The sequence below is a fragment of the Typopeltis vanoorti genome, chromosome 24, assembly GCF_054136105.1.
Source record: "Typopeltis vanoorti isolate ZY-2024b chromosome 24, IOZ_Tvanoo_1.0, whole genome shotgun sequence".
Taxonomy (NCBI): domain Eukaryota; kingdom Metazoa; phylum Arthropoda; class Arachnida; order Uropygi; family Thelyphonidae; genus Typopeltis; species Typopeltis vanoorti.
Window position 1 is genome coordinate 45,533,662 of NC_143572.1, and position 24,247 is coordinate 45,557,908.

The 24,247-nt window shown below is 34.6% G+C and overlaps 1 protein-coding gene across 3 annotated transcripts in view; it reads right to left on the reverse strand.

Moving 5' to 3' along the window:
• The window catches only part of CycY (cyclin Y), a 154,983-nt gene that overhangs the window by 98,372 nt on the left and 32,364 nt on the right, over window positions 1-24,247 (reverse strand). For all 3 annotated transcript variants that reach the window (XM_090413502.1, XM_090413503.1, XM_090413504.1), the window contains one exon: window positions 22,926-23,000. In XM_090413502.1, coding sequence (XP_090269628.1) covers window positions 22,926-23,000 — 75 coding nt within the window. The remainder of the gene's footprint in view (window positions 1-22,925; window positions 23,001-24,247) is intronic.

Genomic DNA, 24,247 nt, shown 5'->3' on the forward strand with positions numbered 1-24,247 from the left:
CATCACTAAGTCTATTCCAGCTTCACTGTGAAGAAGTTTCTTTTGTCATTGCGATTCTTGAACGTGCAACCGTATACCCAGAGGAATTCCAATTTAAGCATGCTGTTTTCTAATTCAATTCTCATTGTTGTTGGCTACTTTTACTGATGATGTCTTATGATACATAATACATGTTATTCTATAGTTAATAGCTATATTTGATGTGTAACATATGCGCAGGGCTGATTGTGGCTGTTAAAGTGCATTTCTTTTTAAATAATCTATTTGTTCATTTTCCATGCTGAATATTCAGTGCAGGTTCCAAAAATATCTGTTTATCAGTTTAATTATTAATGTAATTTATATTCATCTTAATTTTGCTGTAAGTTGAAGATATCAGATTAATTATAAAATACTGCAAAACTCAGTAAAGTGATTATGTTATCACTTCAAAGAGAAATTAATTTGGAAAATTATGAAATAATTGCAGTTTGATAACTGAAAATAATTTTCAGTTATCAAGGAGATAACTTGGAGAGTAACATGTTTATATATATATATATATAAACCAAAACTATTCAGCCATTAAACTGATTTTATTTCAAAAATATAATATAATTTCATAATACTGAAGTACCTTATAAAGAATTAGCTATGTAGTTAGCTATTAGTAGAATTAGCTACTATAAAACTTTAAAAAAGTAATTTCTGGAAAAATAATGCATCAATAGATATATCCACACAGCATCAATATTGCTTATTACAGATTCTTCAGTTTCTCATATTTGGGACTGATGTATTAAATTAAAAAAGTTCTTAAAATGTACTGGAATAACACTGGTCTATCCCTTTGTTGATAGTTACCTTTTCCCTTCCATAAATATCTATCTTTTGTTCAAATTTATTTATTCAAACTTCACTGAAGCTATTGTATAGCAGTTATTTGCAAATTCATTAACATATCAATAATATAGTAATGCAAATATAATTTCAGAGATAATATCTGAGAAACTACAGTTTCTTTTGCTAAAAAAAAAAAAAAAAGTTGAAATGCAACTTACTGTTATCAGATAATTCAGATTTAAAAATACTGCCAAATTTATTACTTGGTTCTGAAATGATTAAAAAAATAATAATAATAATACATAAATAAAAAAATGCAAACTTTTTATCTTTATTTTTTTTATCTTGCTCCCACCCACGAAGGTTATTTGGTAAACCGATAGTACGTTTTTGTGTTGTGGGTAAGCTAGGGATCTTTTTCTATTTTTATCAATTTTTATTTTATTTTTTTTTCTATAGTCTAGAAACCCTGCTCTAGAGACCAAACATGAAACTTTTTCAAGCCACTTCCAGTAGTAGTAGTCACATAGACAGTAGTCTCACACCAGGCGATAACATTCACCTTCCACCTAAATACAATCACAAACATCGATGCCTGTGGTGGGATTCAAATCCGCAGCCTGTTGGTTGGAGAGTGGGTGCACTAATCACTCAGCCAACCATGCCAGCATACCTTACAAGTTGCAGTCATTTCATAATTTTTCAAATTCATCTGCCTTAAAAGTAATAGCTCCTACAGAAAGGAATAAGAAAAAATTAATGAAAGAACAATTTCCATCAACTGCATTACACACTGAAATCAGTGTACAGCAACCCTCCCTTCTCCTACTCTCCCTGAAAGGTTATATATAGATATATAGAAATGGGATTTCTATATATCTATCCTTGGATAGATATATAGAAATCCCAGATTCTGAAACATTTAATTACAGATACTAAAGAAAACATAAAATTAAACACTGAATTGAAATTAGAAGAATTTCTATACAGTGGACAGATAAATATTTTAAAAAAGACAACTGGCAAACATTTAATGAAAATGAAATAACTAAAGAAGAATTAGAAATCAGCCTGAAAGAAACAAGAAATAGAAAATCACTTGGAGAAAATAAATTAGGCTCAGAATTATATAAATAAATATGCAGGAATAAGGTTCAAAGAAAGACACATTATTTTTAAATAAAATCTATTTAACAAGTAACCCACTAATAGAATGGGAAAAAGCAGTAGTGATCCTATCTTTAAAAAAAGGTAGTAGAGATGATGTTATAATTTAGAGATATAAGTATTCTAAATTCCTGTTACAAAATATATATCAAAATTTTAAATAAAACTAATAAAATATTCTGAAATCTTTATTTTAGAAGTACAAAATGGATTCAGAAAAGGACAACCATGCATAGACCTGGCCTTTTGCCTAAAATTAATAATACAGAAAAGAAGAGAATACAATTTAGAAACACATTCTATTTATTGACTTTGAAAAAGCATTTCATAAAGTTAATTTTAACATATTAAAAGAAAGACAAATACCAAATAATATTCTAAATGCTATCATAAGTATCATTATTATTATTATGTGACACCTCCAAGAAGTCCAAAGACTCATCAAGAGAGGACACCTACTACTCTATCTCCACTGCATAATCTACACCAATGCCATCTACTGCCCACCACTATTAGTATTTTCACAGACAATTGCAAATATCCATGCCCACGGCAGGATTCGAACCTGCAACCTTTTGGGTGGAGAGCGGATATGCTAACCACTCAGCCAACCAGGCCAGGTTAAGTATACATGAAAATAATCAAATACAAATAAGATTAAATTATGAACTATCATTTCTGAGTAAGATAAACCAAGGAGTCCAACAGGAGTGTCCCCTTCCAGCAACTTTTTAAATATTTATCTAAATGAAATAATAAAGTGGAATAAAAATTTCCATCAGGGTATTAAACTTTCTCCTACTGTGAACTTTTTTTTTTGCTGATGACCAAATAATAATTACAAATTTTGAAGATAACTTATAGAAAGATATTTTAAATTTAATAAAGGTGACATGAAAATGGGAGAAAAAGATATCCTTGAAGTATGGGGTAATTACTTTGAAAAACTGCTAAATGAAACAAGCAGTGATGACACACAGTGGTAAAAAACACTGACCAGACATGCCGTCAGGAATACATATCCATACTTGAAGTAGAAAAAGCCATCAAAGGCTTGAAATGTGGAAAGGCAGCAGGAGTAGATGATATTCGACCAGAAATGCTGAAGTATGGTGGTATAAAAGTCTTACAGTGGCTGCACTGCATAGTTCAGAAAGCATGGACAGAGGGCTGAATTCCTGATGATTGGAGTAGACCTCTCATAGTACCCATATATAAAAAGGGAAATAAAACTGAATGTGAGAATTACAGAGGTATTTCCCTACTGAGTGTTCCTGGCAAGATCTATGCAAGTATACTTGAGAAACGGTTGAGAAGAATTGTGGAAGAAAAGCTTGGTGAAGAACAAGCTGGATTCAAGCCAAATAGAGGCTGTCAGGATCAGATCTTCACTTTACGACAAATAGTTGAGAAAGCATGGGAATATAACAAAGATCTGTATTTAAGTTTTGTCGATTTGGAAAAGGCATATGACAAGGTGCCAAGAGAGAAGCTATTCAGTACGCTACAGTTATATGGTGTCGATGGAGCATTATATCAAGCAATACTTAGTCTTTATTTGAGTTGTGAGTAAGCAGTTAGAATTGAAGGAAGTACAGAAAGATGGTTTAATGTTAAATCTGGTATGAGACAAGGATGTACATTATCCCCTCTGTTATTCATTATCTATATGGATCACATTATGAAGGAAAGTGGTATTAAACATGATATCAAAATTGGAGATGTTAATGTCAGCTCTTTGCTTTATGCAGATGATGTTATACTTCTAAATAAATCCACTACAGGTCTGCAAGATTCTCTGACTAAATTGAATAGCTGTTGTAATAGATATGGTATGAAGGTCAGTAATAAAAAGACAAAGACAATGAAAATAGGCATAATCACTGAAAATGTCAACTGTGTTGTGAATGGAGAACCTGTGGAACAAGTGAAACATTTCAGCTACTTAGGCACGATTTTTACTGATGATGGTAAATTAAATATAGAAATAGACAACAGAATCAGCAAAGCTGGTATGGCAGGAAATCAATTGAATAAATTCGTATGGAATAAGAGAGAAATTAGTCGGAACACTAAATTAGCTATATACAAGACAGTGTTCAAACCGGTTTTAACTTATGGATCTGAGAATTGGGTCAGAAGTAAAACACTTGACCAAAGACTAGAGACCGCAGATATGAGAGTCCTGAGAAAGATTAGAGGCATGAACAGATGGCATCAATGGCAATATCATATTAAAAATGAGGATATTAGGAAAGAACTTGACATTGTCAGCATCCAGGAATGCATTAGCAGAACTAATCTCAGGTGGTATAGCCACTTAAACAGAATGGGCAAGGAAAGATTAGCAAAACAAGTATTCTCTGCCAGGTTGGCAGGAAAACGACCCAGAGGAAGACCAAGATATAGGTGGATTGATACGGTACAAAGTGCCTTAGACGATAGAAATATAAGATCTGATAATGTTGGAGTCTTGACAAGTAACAGACTGATTTGGAGGAAAATTGTAGATAGGAAGTTAGTAATGATGTAATTTTTTTCTTCTAGTACTATCATATCCTGTACACCCCTTGAGGGTACATGGCAGGAATTTGATGATGATGATGAAATAGCCAAATATTATGGAATGATAATATTAACAGAAAAATAAAAAACGTCCTTTAAAGGACAAGATTCAATAAAAATATCTATGATTAACTAAAATAGTCATAGATAAGATTTTAGAACAGGTGAATTCATTTTAACTACCTATAATGTATGATTACATATGAAAATGAAAAAGATATAAACGTAAAGATTGCAAAATATTTAAAAAGAACAGGTGTAATTAACTCTATATTTAAACCAAACCTAGTCAAAAACAAGCCAGACTAAAAGTATATAATACATTAGCCCTACCAGTCCTATTGTATGGAAGTGAAATCAGGACAATAAAACAAAGACAGGCAAAGATTAAAAACAGCTGAAATAAAGTTTATGAGAAAAACTACAAATATACTATATTCGATCATAAAATAAATAAAATTATGAATGAATTAAACCAGGAATCAGTAATAGAAAAAATATAAACATAAATAGATTGAATGCATTGAAAGAATGAAAACAGAAAGATTACCAAAACAAGCCTTAAATTACAAAGCATTAGGAAAATGTACTGTTGTGAATAGACCAGAACATCCTCTAAAGAGATTCAACGATGACTTCTAAGGCTGGAACAGGCCACTCTAGGCCTAAATACTTGAAAAGCATGATGATGACCATTTCAGCTGTTTTATACGAGTCTTCTGATTTTGCTTGTGTATCACTGTATTTTGATGTTATCAAAACTGTCATCTGCATAATCTAGATCTTCTGTGACATACGATTCCATTTAATTACTCTTATTACTCCTGTAACTTTTCTCATAATCCAATCAATGACTGATCATGTTAAACAGTAACCCAAACATTACATAACCATGCCTCACACCAGACCTTATCTCAAACCAATCAATGTTTACTGTGCAATAACACAACTCTTAAATCCTTAATACATTTCTTAGATTATTCTCGCATGTTTGTCAGGAATTCCCTAACTTTTAATAATAACCATAATGTTTTTTCTCTATCTATACTGTCAAATGCTTTGGTAAAATCTATAAAATTTATAAATAATGGGCTTCTGAGGTCTATGCTTTGTTCAACGATGTTCCATCAGGTAAAGATATGATGCATAGTACTCTCGCCTGCTATAAAACCAACTGGTTCATGCATTAACATCTTATTACAGAAGACAGCTGACAAATAAATAAAAATTGGTTGTTGTTGAATATCTAAGCAGCTGAATAGGAAATGAAGGGAAATGAATACCAGACACAAATGTTTTAGGAAAATCTGGAAAAACAAGCAAAATTAATAATGATGAATACCTACTGGATTTTTGTTCAGGACATGAACAATTCATTAATATAACAATGTTTCAACATAAAAATGTACATAAACTTACACAGAGAGAAAACAAGAAATAACCTCAATGACCATGTTATTCCTGATATCTTCTCACTTAAGGACACAAGATCAATAAATTTGAAATAAAGTAATCATTTCCTAATTACTCCCTATTTCATATTTTGAGCAGGATGAAACTGAATATCATACTACTGAAAAGAAAAATAAGAGTTTTAAAACAAATCAAAGTCGAGCAGTATTCAAAGGTAAATTGTAGACTCAAATATAAGAAAATGTTATTCAAGAAAAAAAGTGCTTTAAAACAAGAATCAACTAATGAATCAATCAATGCTGAATTATATGATGTAAACAAGATATGATATTAAGTAATACATAATCTATATCTGGGTTGCAAGTCAGCAGTTAGAATCTGATGAAAACATTGATTCAGATGAAAGGAGGAGGGGAGGGAGGGGAATGGTTGAAGCATTTGAAAGAACAGAAATTCAAACTGTATGGCAAATCAAGTAAAAGCAATCTAGGGAAAGAAGAAAGCATATTAAAAGTTCCCAGCAACTAAATTAGTATGTGTAATGAGAGAATACAGAGAAAAATGTAAAAAAGCTAAGTGATGTGCAGCAATAGCTAACCAAAAGTCATGGGAAGTGTTTGGTAAAATATAATTATCAGAAAGCACAAAATGTTATGGAGACTATTTGAAAAACTTATAAATGGAGGTCAGAGTACTATAAAAGGAATAAGAAAAGAAAAAAGTGACCTAAAAATTCAGGAAAAGATGTTCTTGATGTCTGGAATAATTACTTTGAAAGATTTAAAAGTAAACAAACAGTGACAGAAAATATTCATAAAGAATGCAATCAAAATAAATAAATACTTGAGAAAAACCTAAACAAAAAGGCAGCTGGAATAATTATATTTAAGTAGAAACTTAAATATGGAGAAAGTTTGACAGAGGCTGAAGAAGGGTGAATTCCAAATGACTGGAATTGAATTCAATCATTCATAAACATGGAAATAAAACAATGTTGAGAACTAGAGGAATTTCCTTATTGAGTGTTCCAGATAAAGTGAAAATCAAGATAGACTTTAAGACAAACAGTTGAGAAATCATGGGAATACAACAAGGATCTGCAAAATACTAAGAGGAAAAGCTGTTCAAAATGCTGAATTATATGATGTAAACAAGATATGATATCAAGTAATACATAATCTATATCTCGGTTGCAAGTCAGCAGTTAGAATTGAAAATGATCCATGAAGATAGTCTGGTGTAAACTGAGGTGCAAGACAAAACAAGGGTGTATATACTCTCCACTGTTATTTCTCATCTACATGGATCACATTATATAGGAAAGTGATATTAATCCAGATATCAAAGATGGAGATGTTAATCTCAGTACTTCATGAAGATCTATCATACTACTGAATAAATGTAGCACAAGTCTGCAGATTCCTTAACTAAACTGAATAACTGCTATAAGAAATTTGGCATGAAAATCAGCAATAAAAAACAGACTATGAAAACAAACCTGGAACAATGAAAATATCTACTGAATGAGAAACAAACTTACAAAACAAGTAAAATATTTCAGCTATTTAGCCATAATTTTTCAGTAAAAAATTGCAAAGAGTGTCATCAGGCAAAGAGTATAAATTTGTGAATGTATAGAGTGAATTTGTACCAATTTGAACCATTCTAACTTCTCTTCAAAGCTGATGGAATACATTTGAATGGGTTTAGTGTTGGACATTTGGAGCAATTGTTTACTAAGAGCACACAGGGTCCATATGAAATTATTACTGCTAAAGGTCAGAGAGAGATGTTGAGAAGTAGGTTGTTGAAGGACAGGAAGAAGATGGATAAAGGTGAAGAAGTGATTGCGGCAAGACAGGGTGATGCAATGCAAAAAGGTGGGAATGATAAAGATATGAATGGAAATCAGTCAGGACTAGGGAAACAAGGTTGGTCAGAATGAAGAGAGAGAGACGTTTACTATAGCAGAGAGCACGCAGTGGGTGGTGGAATGGCTTCAAAGAGTGGGGAAATGTTATGTTTGTATAAGGAGTATCAAAAATAAAAGAGCCGAGTGTTTCTAGTATTGATCGAGTCAGTATGCTCAAAAATAATTGGTATAAGTGAAACTTGGTTGACTGAAGATGATACGTCAGGACTAGAAACGGTAGGAAAAAAAATGTTCCAAAAAAGGATAGGAAGATGCTTAGGAAAATAGGGGGTGCTTAAGGGTCAAAGCTGTATAACTGAGAGGAGACCTCCACATAGCCTTTAAAGGAATGCAGAGAACCGATACTTGGATACTGAACGAACGAGGATGGGCTGGCAATTTGGGATTTAGCCAACCAAATTGTATTCTTATTGGTTAAACCAAAATAAAAAATGATGGTACGACATGACAGTTCAGAAAGCCTGGACAGAGGGACGAATTCCCGATGATTGGAGTAGAGCTCTCATAGTACCCATATATAAAAAGGGAAATAAAACTGAATGTGAGAATTACAGAGGTATTTCCCTACTGAGTGTTCCTGGCAAGATCTATGCAAGTATACTTGAGAAATGGTTGAGAAGAATTGTGGAAGAAAAGCTTGGTGAAGAACAAGCTGGATTCAGGCCAAATAGAGGCTGTCAGGATCAGATCTTCACTTTACAACAAATAGTTGAGAAAGCATGGGAATATAACAGAGATCTGTATTTAAGTTTTGTCGATTTGGAAAAGGCATATGACAAGGTGCCAAGAGAGAAGCTATTCAATATGCTGTAGTTATATGGTGTCAATGGGGCATTATATCAAGCAATACTTAGTCTTTATTTGAGTTGTAAGTCATCATCATCATCAAATTCCTGCCATGTACCCTCAAGAGGTGTACAGGATATGATAGTACTACATGAAAAAAATTACATCATTACCATCTTCCTATCTACAATTTTCCTCCAAATCAATCTGTTACTTGTCAAGACTCCAACATTATCAGATCTTATATTTCTATCGTCTAAGGCACTTTGTACCGTATCCATCCACCTATATCTTGGTCTTCCTCTGGGTCGTTTTGCAGCCAACCTGGCAGAGAACACTTGTTTTGCTAATCTTTCTTTGCCCATTCTGTTTAAGTGACCATACCACCTGAGATTAGCTATGCTAACGCATTCCTGGATGTTGACAATGTCAAGTTCTTTCCTAATATCCTCATTTTTAATATGATATTGCCATTGATGCCATCTGTTCATGCCTCTAATCTTTCTCAGGACTCTCATATCTGCGGTCTCTAGTCTTTGGTCAAGTGTTTTACTTCTGACCCAGCTCTCAGATCCATAAGTTAAAACTGGTTTGAACACTGTCTTGTATACAGCTAATTTAGTGTTCCGACTAATTTCTCTCTTATTCCATATGAATTTATTCAATTGACTTCCTACCATACCAGCTTTGTTGATTCTGTTGTCTATTTCTATATTTAATTTACCATTTTCACTAAAAATCGTGCCTAAGTAGCTGAAATGTTTTACCTGCTCTAAAAGTTCTCCATTCACAATGCAGTTGATATTTTCAATGTTTCTGCCTGTTTTCATTGTCTTTGTCTTTTTAATGCTGACCTGAGTTGTAAGTCAGCAGTTAGAATTGAAAGAAGTACAGGAAGATGGTTTAATGTTAAATCTGGTGTGAGACAAGAATGTACATTATCCCCTCTGTTATTCATTATCTATATGGATCTCATTATGAAGGAAAGTGGTATTAAACATGATTGGAGATGTTAATGTCAGCTCTTTGCTTTATGCGGATGATGTTATACTTCTAAATAAATCCGCTACAGGTCTGCAAGATTCTCTGACTAAATTGAATAGCTGTTGTAATATATATGGTATGAAGGTCAGCAATAAAAAGACAAAGACAATGAAAATAGGCAGAATCACTGAAAATATCAACTGTGTTGTGAATGGAGAACCGTTGGAACAAGTGAAACATTTCAGCTACTTAGGGACGATTTTTACTGAAGATGGTAAATTAAATATACAAATAGACAACAGAATCAGCAAAGCTAGTATGGTAGGAAGTCAGTTGAATAAATTCATATGGAATAAGAGAGAAATTAGTCGGAACATTAAATTAGCTATATACAAGACAGTGTTCAAACCGGTTTTAACTTATGGATCTGAGAGCTGGGACAGAAGTAAAACACTTGACCAAAGACTAGAGACTGCAGATATGAGAGTCCTGAGAAAGATTATAGGTGTGAACAGATGGCGTCAATGGCAATATCATATTAAAAACGAGGATATTAGGAAAGAACTTGACATTGTCAACATCCAGGAATGCGTTAGCAGAGCTAATCTCAGGTGGTATGGTCACTTAAACAGAATGGGCGAAGAAAGATTAGCAAAACAAGTGTTCTCTGCCAGGTTGGCAGGAAAACGACCCAAAGGAAGACCAAGATATAGGTGGATTGATACGGTACAAAGTGCCTTAGACGATAGAAATATAAGATCTGATAATGTTGAAGTCTTGACAAGTAACAGACTGATTTGGAGGAAAATTGTAGATAGGAAGTTAGTAATATTGTAATTTTTTTCATTGAGGATACATGACAAACTTGAGGGTACATGGCAGGAATTTGATGACGATGATGATGAGGATAGGAAGATAAAGAGAGGATTGCAGGAACTGTTATTGCAGAGGAATTGTGTCTTTCAAGAATGGAAGTGGAAAACAGTAGTATGTGTGAAAATTTTGAAGCTATTTGGTGTGAAGTTGAGATCAACAGAACAGTATATCTAATAGGATGTTGTTATAGGCATGGAATGTGGAGATCACTGATTATGAAATGTTTAGGCAAATTAGTCAGGCACGTAAAAGAAAGATGATCGTAATGGGAGATTTTAATTACACTTGGTCGTCGACTCAACCGACTTCCGTTCTGGCTGACAGGTTGTAAGTCGGTCTGTATATACTGTACTGTAAACACAAAAATACAATCTAATATTAATGTAAAAATTAATACAAATGAAATTTACAAAATCAATTTTTAATCTTTGCTTGTGCTGGGTTGTGGATCGTCAGAGTCATGTTTTTGGGTTGAGGTAGATGTTCTCTTGATGAGGAACATGCTGAGCTTTGTTTGAACAGTTTGTTTCTTTTTTTCTTCATATATCTCACGATAATAACGCACAGCAGCTTGAATGATATGTTCAACCTTTGTGAATCATTCGACATTAGGGTCCATTGCTTCGATACCGGTGAGAGCTTTATTCATTTGCGAAAAAGAATCTGATAAACTCTTTGCAGTGAATTTCTTTTCTGGCTCCTCTTCTTTCTCTTCTTCCTCTCTCGCTTTTTCTTCTGACACTCTCTGTGCTTCCAATTCAATCAACTCTTCATCTGAAAGTTCTTTCATTTCACAATCTAGCAACTCCTCTATATCTTCTATTTCACATTCTAATTTAAGATTTTTTGCAAGTTTAACTATTTTTTCTGTAATCACTTCCAGTTCCTCTCCTTTTTCAAATCCTTCAAATGTATTCACATAACATTTTAGACACTTTATTCCAAATTCCCGACATACAATTCTTTGTTACACATTCCCATGTGGTCGAAATATTCTCGATACACTGAAGAATGTTGTACTACTTCCAAAAGTCTCGCAAAGATAAATCAGCATCAGAATCTATCGCTTCGATGGCTTGTGCAAATGTCCTTCTGAGGTAGTGAGCCTTGAATGCTGAAATAGCACCCTGATCCATGGGTTGAATGACAGCGGTTGTGTTAGGTGGCATAAAATCTAACATCATGTTGAAGGTTGTCCAAATGAGGAAAGTAGCCAGGGGCATTGTCCATAATCAATAAAATCTTGAAAGGGATACCTCTCTGCACAATATTCACGAGCCTGGGAAATAAAGCAGTTCATGAACCAGTCTTCGAACAGTGCTTGAGTCATCCAAGCTTTAGGGTTTAAACGGTAGTAAAGGCACTGTGTGCTTGTTGATGTGCTTAAATGCACGAGGGTTTTCTGAACAATAAATGAGAAAAGGCTTCAGCTTAAAAGCCGCAGCATTCCCACCAAGCAACAAAGTCAACCAATCCTTAAAAGCTTTGAATCCTGGCATCCTTTTTGCTTCTTGGTGTATGAACGTACGATTAGGCATGTATTTCCATTGCAAGCTGGTTTCATCTACGTTAAATATTTGTTCCAGTAGATAACCTTCTTCTTTGATTACAGAGTCGAAACTATCAATGAATTTTTGGGCTTCATCTTCATCTGCACTTTCTGCTTCTCCTCTCCTGTGACACGTACATTATGCAAAGTAAATCTTTTTTTAAAACGCTTAAACCATCAAGTACTAGCCTGATTAGTACTGGATGGTTTCTAGCCTTCGCTTGCACTGTGCAAAGGCTCATGGGTGAATTTTTCTGTATTAAATCTTCCATCCACATAAACAACAATTTCTCCATTTCATGGATGGGTCCCTGTCATTGTTTGGTTAAAATTGTAGACTTCATAGGTGCGGAACCTTTCACAGCTTCCCGAATTCTTTCTTTGTCCTTAAGTATCGTCGATACCGTGGAATGTGATAACTTCAAGTTACGTGCTATTGTATTCACTTTCTTTCCACCTTCATACTTCTGGAACTTTCATTTTACACTCTAAATCAATAGTTTTCCTTGAATTCTTAGCTGGTATATCTGTAGATGAAGGCACTTTCCTTTTACTAGACATTTTATGGGTATTTCAGTAGAATTTTAATTAATACACCACACGCAACAAATGCTTGAAAGTGACTGAGTGTATGTAAGAGATAGTTATCGTATGATAACTATGGGATACAATAGTTATCATATGCGGGGCTGCCTGATTTATTATTAATTTATTAATTAATTAATTTTTTTTTTTTTTTTTTGTGCTCATAAGTGCAGACCGGACAGTCGTAAGTAGACGACCAGGTGTATAGGAATGTTGTTTGGAAAGAAGAGATAGTGTATGGCAACAAAGAGAGTGAATATGCTGAGTTTCTACAGGATAACCCAGAGGCATATGATGGAATCAACACAAGATTTTCTGGTGTTGGATTTGGTGATAACCTCACAAAATGTGGTTGTGAATGAAGTGTCAATACTGCCACCTGTTGGTGAGCATAATCATGATTTTTGGTTTGGAAGGTGGTCGAACAGGTAACAACCCAGAACTATTTATGAAATGCTTTATAAGATGGACGATTATAATCTTGTCAACTAGCATCAATATTCTGGGTTGATGAGTTGTGCAGAAAAAATGCTGACAGTGCACAGGAAATGATAAGGCAGTATCTGAGAAAAGTAAAGTATAACAGCATACCAAGAATTAAGTGAATAAATAGAGCAGGATGAATGAACTGTGAAATCAAGCAAGATACGTTGCAAAAGAAGCTGTTATGGAGGAGAAGGTACAAAACAGTTCATAGTGAATAGATAAATCAAGAATATAAACTGCGGGCAAGAAAAGTGGCCAGCATGGTTAAAAAAGAAAAAGTAGAATATGAGAAGAGATTGGCCAATCAAGTCAAAGATCCAAGAGAATTTTTCTGCTATGTAGCAAGCAAGAGGAAAAATAATTATGGCAGGCTGACACTGGTGAATAGAGCAAAGTAACCATAGCAAATGATATAGTGGAATTATTTAATGAGCAGTTCTTAAGTGTATATCATACTGTTGTGAATGATGCAGTGCAACATGTAGAAGGGAGGCAAAGATTAAGAGAATTAAAGGTGAAAGATTCAGAGATATATCAAGTGTTGCTTGGGCTAGATGTTAATAAGCCTGTGGGAAAGGATGACATCAAAACACATTTTTAAAGAATGTGCAAAAGAGTTAGCAATGTCCTTGATCTGTTATTTAATGATAGTCTTGAAGTGGGAAAGGTTCCTAAGGAATGGAAATAAGGCAAAATAGTACCTCTCCATGAGCATGGTTCTAAGACAGATTCCAATTACAAAAATTGTCAGATATAGTCTGCAATTGTGTCAAAGTGTTGGAGAAACTGGTTAGAGATAGAATACAGGATTGAGTTGATGAACAGGAGATTCTCTAAGATGGTCAATATGGGTTATGAAGGGCAGGTCATGTTTTAGCAATGTGGTCACATTTTATGATACCAGCAAGGTGACAAATGCTTTGGATAAGAGATTTGCATACAGTGATTTTCTTGAATTTTGCAAAAGCATTTCATAAATTATCACATGACAGATCACTGTATAAGCTGCAGAAGATGAGATTAGATAAAAGATTGGTTAGATGGATTGAAGATTGGCTTTCTGAAAGATATCAGCACGTTATACGTGACGGAGCAGTATCTCAGAAAAAGAAGGTGATCAGTGGTTCCTACAGTTCTGTTCTTGGGCCCCTACTGTTTCACTTATTTGTTAAACATATTTCATGTGGATGGATTGAGAATCTTCAAACGTTTGCTGATGAGGCAAAGTTAGGTGGAATTATCAGGCATATTGCTGATACTAATTCTCTGCAAGAAAATTTGAGTAGACTTTTAGCTTGGACAGATGAGTGGGATGGTAGTTGTGATATTAATAAATGCAAGGCATTAACACTTTGGGATACAGAGATATAAGGCAATTTACTGTGCTGGTAACTAATACAGTAACATCAGAACTGAAGTTCCAAGCAAAGATTGCATCTTGTATTGCTGCTATGATAAAAAGCACATTGACAAATATATATAAGCCATTGGTCTGATCACAAATGGATTACTATGCTCAAATTTGGTGCTTACTTTTCATTATGATGTGGAAACCCTAGAGAGAGTCTAAAGATAAATGACCAAAGTGATATCAGGACTCTGGAGTGTTGGTTGTGCAGATCAGTTGAGGGAACGTAGATTACAGAGTTTGGTAGATAAGAGGAAACATGAAATGATAGAAACCTTCAAGTTATTTAAAAGATTCTGCCAGATTAATACGGAAGGAATTATAAAAAAAAGTTGATAGTAAGATGAGGCCATCCCTGAAAGTTGTATAAAGATGTGGGGAAGAAGGATGCGAGGAGTAGATTTCTTACATGGAGATTGGTGAGTGGAATGCAGGGAGTGCAAGTAACTACAAAATTCATTGAGCAGACCTCCCAAGTCTACTAATACCATGGAGGTTACCGAAATAATAATTCTCAGGTCAAATCTAGCTGCCAACGAGAGGGACTTTTTTCTAACTATGAGTAGAAAAAGACTATGGGTAGAGATGGAACTGCTCTCTCAGTCTTAAAACATTAGATAGGGCTAAAAATAGTCTCGCCTACTCCCATATAGGAGAATAGAAGGTGGTTAGTGGATTTATTTATTTATAGTTGGATCAGAGATCTGAGTTAGAAATAAAAGTTGATTGAAGACTGGAAAAAGCTATTGCAAATCCAACAAAATGGGGGGGAAGGAGTAGGGTAAACAGATAGCTTAAGTGCCAGAATCATAGTAAAAATTATGATATTAGAAAACATCCTTAGTATGCAAAAATATTTTATTGCCAGGATGGCAGATTTAAAAACCTCCCAAAAGGGGGTGGGGGGGTGAAAGGTAGACTGATTATACACTGATGTAGCATGAAGTGTCTTAGAAGACTGAAATATCTGTCAATTATAGACTTGACATAAAAATAACAGACTAATCTGGAAGTTAAAATTAAAGTAAACTTATTCTGTACATTCTTTAAGGATACATATCAGGAATTTGAAGGGAGTGATGATTATAAAATGGCTCAATAAAAATCTAAGGAAATGAAATAATTTCAATTGAAGAATTTCACATGGGTGCTTAGGGGTCAAAGCTGTATAACTGAGAGAAGACCTCCACGTAGCCTTTAAAGGAATGTGGAGAACCGACCAGGGCTTCTGACCTAATGTCCAATCCTCACCTTCTCGTGGTGCACCTGTTGGGTATCCACCTGGATACTGAACAAAAGAGGATGCGCTGCCAATTTGGGATTTAGCCGACCAAATTGTATTCTTATTGACTTAAACCAAAATACAGAATGATAGAACAATATGACAGAATTTCATGCCAGCTGGAGCGTCGCCCGGTTAAATTAGTCCTCCGACCCTTCTTTTCAGCAGGGAAACATGGCAAACAGCGAAAAGTCAGCTACTGGAACAAATCTGAAAACACACCCCAACTCAACTCCACCAGAGTTAAAGATCGGTACTATCAAGCCTGAATGGCAAAGAAATGGAGCTAGCTGGGGTAAGTACCAGATCGACATTATAGAGGTGAGTGAAACAAAAAAAACAAAAACTGGCGAGATCTTTCTGAGCAATACATACAAAATGTTATAGTCAGGCAATGACAATCAAGGAAAAGAAGGAGTAGCCATAGTATTCAACACAAAATATGAGAATCTTCTTGAGTGGCAGGCAGTCTCAAGTAGAGTGATGTGGGCAAATATCAGAATAGGAAACTGGACAATGAGACTTATTTGTGCCTATGGTCCCACAGAAGGTTCTACTAAGGTAGAAGTGGAGAAATTTTTTGAAGCTTTAGAGGAAAGCAACTGACAAACTGAAGAAGGAAAAGTTGATCCTTATTCGGGATCTAAATAGCAGAGTAAGAAATGATTGTGAGACATACAAAAATATTTTGGGAAAATTTGGAGAAAAGAGCAAAGCAAATAATAACGGCAAATACCTGTTGGATTTCTGCTCAGGACATGGACTGGTTATTACTAACACCATGTTCCAACATAAAAATGTGCACAAATTCACATGGAGAGAAGAGACAAGGAATAAGAAAAGTCTCGTTGATTGTTTGAAAACATAGTGATGTTTTCTCCCTGGTGCAGGACACCAGAGTGTACAGAGGATTTGAAATTGGAAGTGATCACTATTTAGCTTTGAGCAGGATAAAACTGAATTTCATATTGAAAAGAATTACATGAAAGAAAGTTTTAAAGCAAAAAAAGTTGAGCAGCTCTCAGATTGGCAAGCCTTGAAGAAAACACTGATTTATTCAGCCGGAGAGGCATGTGATGAGGTTGTCTGCAAGGATAGAAAAATCAGAACTCCATGGTGGACACAGCAAGTTAAAGAGGCAGTGAAGGAAAAAAAGAAAGCATATCAAAAGTTCCTGGTAAAAAAATCAACTTTTGCTCTTACAGAATACAGAGACAAATGTAAGAAAGCTAAACAGTGTGTAAAACTAGCTAAACAAAAGTCATGGGAGGACTTTGGCAAGAATATAGAAAATAAATATCAAGAAGGTGGCAAAATATTCTGGAGGTTGTTGAAGAAGCTTAGGAATGGAGGAAAGAGTGCTGTAAAAGGAGTTAGAGATGATAAAGGTGACATGAAAACGGGAGAAAAAGATATCCTTGAAGTATGGAGTAATTACTTTGAAAAGTTGCTAAATGAAACAAGCAGTGATGACAGCACAGTGGTAAAAAACACTGACCAAGCATGCAATCAGGAATACATATCCATACTTGAAGTAGAAAAAGCCATCAAAGGCTTGAAATGGGGAAAGGCAGCAGGAGTAGATGATATTCAACCAGAAAGGCTGAAGCATGGTGGTATAAGAGTCTTACAGTGGCTGCACTGCATGGTTCAGAATGCCTGGACAGAGGGACGAATTCTTGATGATTGGAGTAGAGCTCTAATAGTACCCATATATAAAAAGGGAAATAAAACTGAATGCGAGAATTACAGAGGTATTTCCCTACCGAGTGTTCCTGCAAGATCTATACAAGTATACTTGAGGAACGGTTGAGAAAAATTGTGGAAGAAAAGCTTGGTGAAGAACAAGCTGGATTCAGGCCAAATAGAGGCTGTCAGGATCAGGATCTTCACTTTACGACAAACAGTTGAGAAAGCATGGGAATATAACAAATATCTATATTTAAGTTTTGTCGATCTGTAAAAGGCATATGACAAGGTGCCAAGAGAGAAGCTATTCAATATGCTACAATTATATGGTGTCAATGGGGCATTATATCAAGCAATACTTAGTCATTATTTGAGTTGTAAGTCAGCAGTTAGAATTAAAGGAAGCACAAGAAGATAGTTTAATGTTAAATCTGGTGTGAGACAAGGATGTACATTATCACCTCTGTTATTCATTATCTGTATGGACCACATTATGAAGGAAAGTGGTATTAAACCTGATATCAAAATTGGAGATGTTAATGTCAGTTCTTTCCTTTATGCAGACGATGTTATACTTCTAAATAAATCTGCTACAAGTCTGTAACATTCCCTGACTAAATTGAATAACTGTTGTAATAGATATCGTATGAAGGTTAGCAATAAAAAGACAAAGACAATGAAATTAGGCAGAATCGTTGAAAATGTCATCTGCATTGTGAACAGAGAACCTATGGAACAAGTAAAACATTTCAGCTACTTAGGCACGATTTTTAGTGAAGATGATAAATTAAATATGGAAATAGACAACAGAATCAACAAAGGCAGCAGGAGTAGATGATATGGCAGGAAGTCGACTGAATAAATTCATATGGAATAAGAGAGAAATTAGTCGAACACTAAATTAGCTGTATACAAGACGGTGTTCAAACCTGCTGGGTGAGAAGTAAAACACTTGACCAAAGACTAGAGACCGCAAATATAAGAGTCTTGAGAAAGATTAGATTCGTGAACAGATGGCATCAATGGCAATATCATATGAAAAATGAGGATATTAGGAAAGAACCTGACATTGTCAGCATCCAGGAATGCATTAGTAGAGCTAATTTCAGGTTGTATGGTCACTTAAACAGAATGGGAGAGGTAAGATTAGCAAAACAAGCATTCTCTGCCAGGAAAACAACCCAGAGGAAGACCAAGATATAGGTGGATTGATACGGTACAAAGTGCCTTAGATGATAGAAATATGTTTCTATCGTCTAAAGCACTTTGTACCGTATAATGTTGGGGTCTTGACAAGTAACAGACTGATTTCGAGAAAAATTGTAGATAGGAAGTTAGTAATGATGTTAGTTTTTCCTGTACACCCCTTAAGGGTACATGGCAGGAATTTGATGATGATGATGCGAATTTCACATTTCAATAAATTATGTCAAATGAAAACAGATTTTACATGATATACATAGAGATGAACAAAATGAACGTAACAAGTAAGTTTATGCATTTTGTCAAAGTAATCTGAAATTAAAAAAAAAATAATAATGGGTACAACCGATTAGTTACCAATATGAACACGTCATCAAAGAAATGAAGATTTAACATGAAGCAAATGCCATCATCATCAATTTCCTGCCATGTACCCTCAAGGGGTGTACATGATATGATAGTACTGTATGAAACAATTACATTATTACTAACTTCCTATCTACAATTTTCCTCCAAATCAGTCTGTTACTTGTGAAGTCTCCAACATTATCAGATCTTATATTTCTATCGTCTAAGGCACTTTGTACCGTATCAATCCACCTATATCTTGGTCTTCCTCTGGGTCGTTTTCCTGCCAACCTGGCAAAGAACACTTGTTTTGCTAATCTTTTCTCTCCAATTCTATTTAAGTGACCATACCTCCTGAGATTCGCTCTGCTAATACAGTCCTGGATGCTGACAATGTCAAGTTCTTTCCTAATATCCTCGTTTTTAATATGATATTGCCATTGATGCCATTTGTTCACGCCTCTAATCTTTCTCAGGACTCTCATATCTGCGGTATCCAGTCTTTGGTCAAGTGTTTTACTTCTGACCCAGCTCTGAGATCCATAAGTTAAAACTGGCTTGAACACTGTCTTGTATACAGCTAATTTAGTGTTCCGACTAATTTCTCTCTTATTCCATATGAATTTATTCAATTGACTTCCCACCATACCAGCTTTGTTGATTCTGTTGTCTATTTCTATATTCAATTTACCATCTTCACTAAAAATCGTGGCTAAGTAGCTGAAATGTTTTACTTGTTCCACAGGTTCTCCATTCACAACACAGTTGACATTTTCAATGTTTCTGCCTATTTTCATTGTCTTTGTCTTTTTATTGGTGACCTTCATACCATCTCTATTACTACAGTTATTCAATATAGTCAGAGAATCTTGCAGATTTGTAGCGGATTTATTTAGAAGTATAACATCATCCGCATAAAGCAAAGAGCTGACATTAACATCTCCAATTCTGATATCATGTTTAATACCACTTTCCTTCATAATGTGATCCATATAGATAATGAATAACAGAGGGGATAATGTACATCCTTGTCTCACACCAGATTTAACATTACACCATCTTCCTGTTCTTCCTTCAATTCTAACTGCTGACTTACAACTCAAATAAAGACTAAGTATTGCTTGATATAATGCTCCATCGACACCATATAACTTTCGCGTATTGAATAGCTTCTCTCTTGGCACCTTGTCATATGCCTTTTCCAAATCGACAAAACTTAAATACAGATCTTTGTTATATTCCCATGATTTCTCCACTATTTGTCGTAAAGTGAAGATCTGATCCCGACAGCCTCTATTTGGCCTGAATCCAGCTTGTTCTTCACCAAGCTTTTCTTCCACAATTCTTCTCAACCGTTTCTCAAGTATACTTGTATAGATCTTGCCAGGAACACTCAGTAGGGAAATACCTCTGTAATTCTCACATTCAGTTTTGTTTCCCTTTTTATATATGGGTACTATGAGAGCTCTACTCCAATCATCAGGAATTCGTCCCTCTGTCCAGGCTTTCTGAACTATGCAGTGCAGCCACTGTAAGACTTTTATACCACCATACTTCAGCATTTCTGGTCGAATATCATCCACTCCTGCTGCCTTTCCACATTTTAAGCCTTTGATGGCTTTTTCTACTTCAAGTATCGATATGTATTCCTGACTGCATGTCTGTTCAGTGTTTTTTACCACTGTGCTGTCATCACTGCTTCTTTCATTTAGCAGTTTTTCAAAGTAATTACTCCATACTTCAAGGATATCCTTTTCTTCTGTTTTCATGTCACCATTATCATCTCTAACTCCTTTTACAGCACTCTTTCCTCCATTCCTAAGCTTCTTCAACAACCTCCAGAATATTTTGCCACATTCCTGATATTTATTTTCTATATTCTTGCCAAAGTCCTCCCATGACTTTTGTTTAGCTAGTTTTACACAGTGTTTAGCATTCTTGCATTTGTCTCTATATTCTCTAAGAGCACAAGCTGACTTATTTGACAGGAACTTTTGATATGCTTTCTTCTTTTCCTTCACTGCCTCTTTAACTTCCTGTGTCCACCAGGGAGTTTTGATTTTTTTTATCCTTGCAGACAACCTCACCACATGCCTCTCTGGCAGAATCAATCAATGTTTTCTTCAGAGTTTGTCACTGAATCTCCAAGGTTTGATTCCTGTTCTCAAACTCTTTCATTTTTTCTTCAATAATCTTTGTGTATTTTAGTCTACAGTTCATATCTGAGAGCTGCTCAACTTTTATTCACTTTAACACTTTATTACATGTTCTTTTCATTATGAAATTCAATTTTATCCTGTTCAAGACTAAATGGTAATCACTTCCAATTTCAAATCCTCTATACATTAGTACACTGCACCAGTGAGAAAACATCACTAAAAACAATAACATAGTCAATGGAACTTTTCTTATTCCTAGCCTCTTCTCTCCATGTGAATTTGTGCACATTTTTATGTTGGAACATGGTGTTAGTAATAACCAGTCCATGTCCTGAGCAGAAATCCAACAAATAATTGCCATTATTATTAGCTTTGCTCTTTTCTCCAAATTTTCCAAAAATATTTTTGTATGTCTTACAATCATTTCCTACTCTGCTATTTATATCCCCAACAAGGATCAACTTTACCTTTTTCATTGTTTCAGTTGCTTTTTCTAAAGCCTCAAAAAATTCCTCCACTTCTACCTTAGTAGAACCTTCTGTGGGACCATAGGCACAAATAAGTCTCATTGTCCAATTCCCCATTCTGATATTTGCCCACATTACTCTACTTGAGACTGCCTGCCATTCAAGAAGATTAGCCTCGTATTTTGTGTTGAATACTATGGCTACTCCTTTTCCTTGCTTGTCATTGCCTGAATATAACATTTTGTACTTATTGCTCAGAAAGATCTCACCAGTTTTTGTCTTTTTTGTTTCAGTCACCCCTATTATGTCGATCTGGTACTTATCTAATTCCTCACCTTGCTCCATTTCTTTGCCATTCAGGCTTGTTATATTGATGGTACCGATCTTTAACTCTGGTGATGTTGAGTTGAGGTGTGAAGCAAATGCAGTATTGCAATTTCTTTTATTTGAGGTTCATGTTTTGTTTCAGTAACATGCTCTGGCTATATATTTCTGCTTAGTCACTGTCTCTATACAATAGTCAAAAATACAGTCATGTTAGATGACGTTATAATACAAAAGAAAACAATGGTCTTCACATACAACTTCACTTAATTCCCTTTGAAATATTCATGAGACTAATGTTCCAATGTCATAGGAGCAGATCCAATTACCAAGATTTAATTTACTTTAGGGATGAAAAGCACCAAAAAAATTACCCTTCATGGATGCATTTGTGGCAAAACGAAAATATTAAATGAATCTCGATCCATTTCAGCGTACTGAAAGTTATTAATAAACACCAGCTTGTATCTATAACCAAGTTCTTGCACCATCAAGCCAATAAATTGGAAGTTATTAGAACCTTGATGTAAGAACTCGAATAAGAGATGAAGCAGCTCACAGAAGAGCCAAGTATACTACCAATTGATGTTATCTAATATTTTCAAGAACCAAAAACCATCATATCAACATCTGCTACTAATTTTCCCCCATATACCATTCCAATTCATCATTACTGCAAACAATATGTATGAAATTAAATATAATGCTAATTTTTAGAATTGATTCTCTTATTAATTTACCTGGGATTTCATAGCAAAATATGTAATAATAAATTAGACATATGGGGGAGGGACAATAAACTTTTTGATTTTAGTCCATTAATGTTTCAATTGAAATAAAATTATCTTCAATAATTAAAAAAACAATACATTAACTTACTTCTCACATCACTTCTTGATCGTTGCATAAAAAGGGGTCCTGCAGTTGGATGAGTAGAAGGATCTGTTTCAAAATCTGAAAGTAAGATCACATATAGAAGCTGTTAAAAGTAAAGCTAGATGGGCAATATTTGTCTTTGAAACTATAAAAGTTTAGAAAGTGATATACACATGAAAATACAAGCTTTTTGCACAATAATGCAGAAGAAACATGATCAAAAACTCATGCGCTTTTATTAGTGCTTTCTATTAAAGATTTCACTGGCCTGACTGCTATTTCAAACTGCTGATTCTTGTAAAAAAAAACCTAAATGTTGAGCTGCTGTTTGAAAATATGTATTTTTCATACTTGAACTCTCAATTGGTGTGTGGGTAAAGAATTTATTAACCTTTCATTTCACAGTTTTGGAAATTAAAGCCTTTTAAGACTTGATTTCATAATTTATACTCAAACTGAGAGTTTTCTAAATATATTATATTTAGAATAATATTTCAAAAGTTAAAGAATATTTAACTATTGAACATCAGTAACAATATTTTCAGTGTGGTCTGTTGTTAAAATTAACAGTGTCAGGCCAGGGAAACCCATTATTAAAAACTACTAGTAAAAGATGAATATATGAACTCTGAAAGATTTTCTTGAGTAGTGTGTAAGGCAACTCATGACAAACTGTTTGGCAACCATTGATATTTTATAGCTTTCTTTTAAGAGTATATCAAAATGAAGTCTTATCCTATATATCAGGTTATGTTTTATGAAATTAATTCATTTATATTTTACATAGCACTGTGTAAGCCAATAAGAATACAATTTGGTTGACCAAATCCCAAATTACCAGCCTATCCTCCTTCGTTCAGTATCCAGGTAGATATCAAACAGGGTGCACCACAAGAAGGTGAGGATCAGACATTAGATCAGAAGCTCCAGTCAGTTCTCTGCATTCCTTAAAAGGCTACACTGAGTTCTCCTCCCTCTAAGATTCCCTGACTAAATTGGATAACTGTTGTAATAAATTTGGCATGAAAATCAGTAATAAAAAGACAAAGACAATGAAAATAGGCAGAAACATTAAAAACATCAACTGTATCCTGAACAGAGAACCTACAGAATAAGTAAAACATCTCAGCTATTTAGGCAAAATTTTTAGTGAAGATGTAGAATAAAGATGGAAATAGACAACAGAATAAGCCAAGTTAGTATGGTGGGTAGCCAGCTGAATAAATTTATACGAGAGGGGAGGGTCTGGAAAGTTCTGATAAACACCTAGAACAAAAATGATATTAAAGCAACTGATATAACCACAAGAAAGAACATATGAGGAT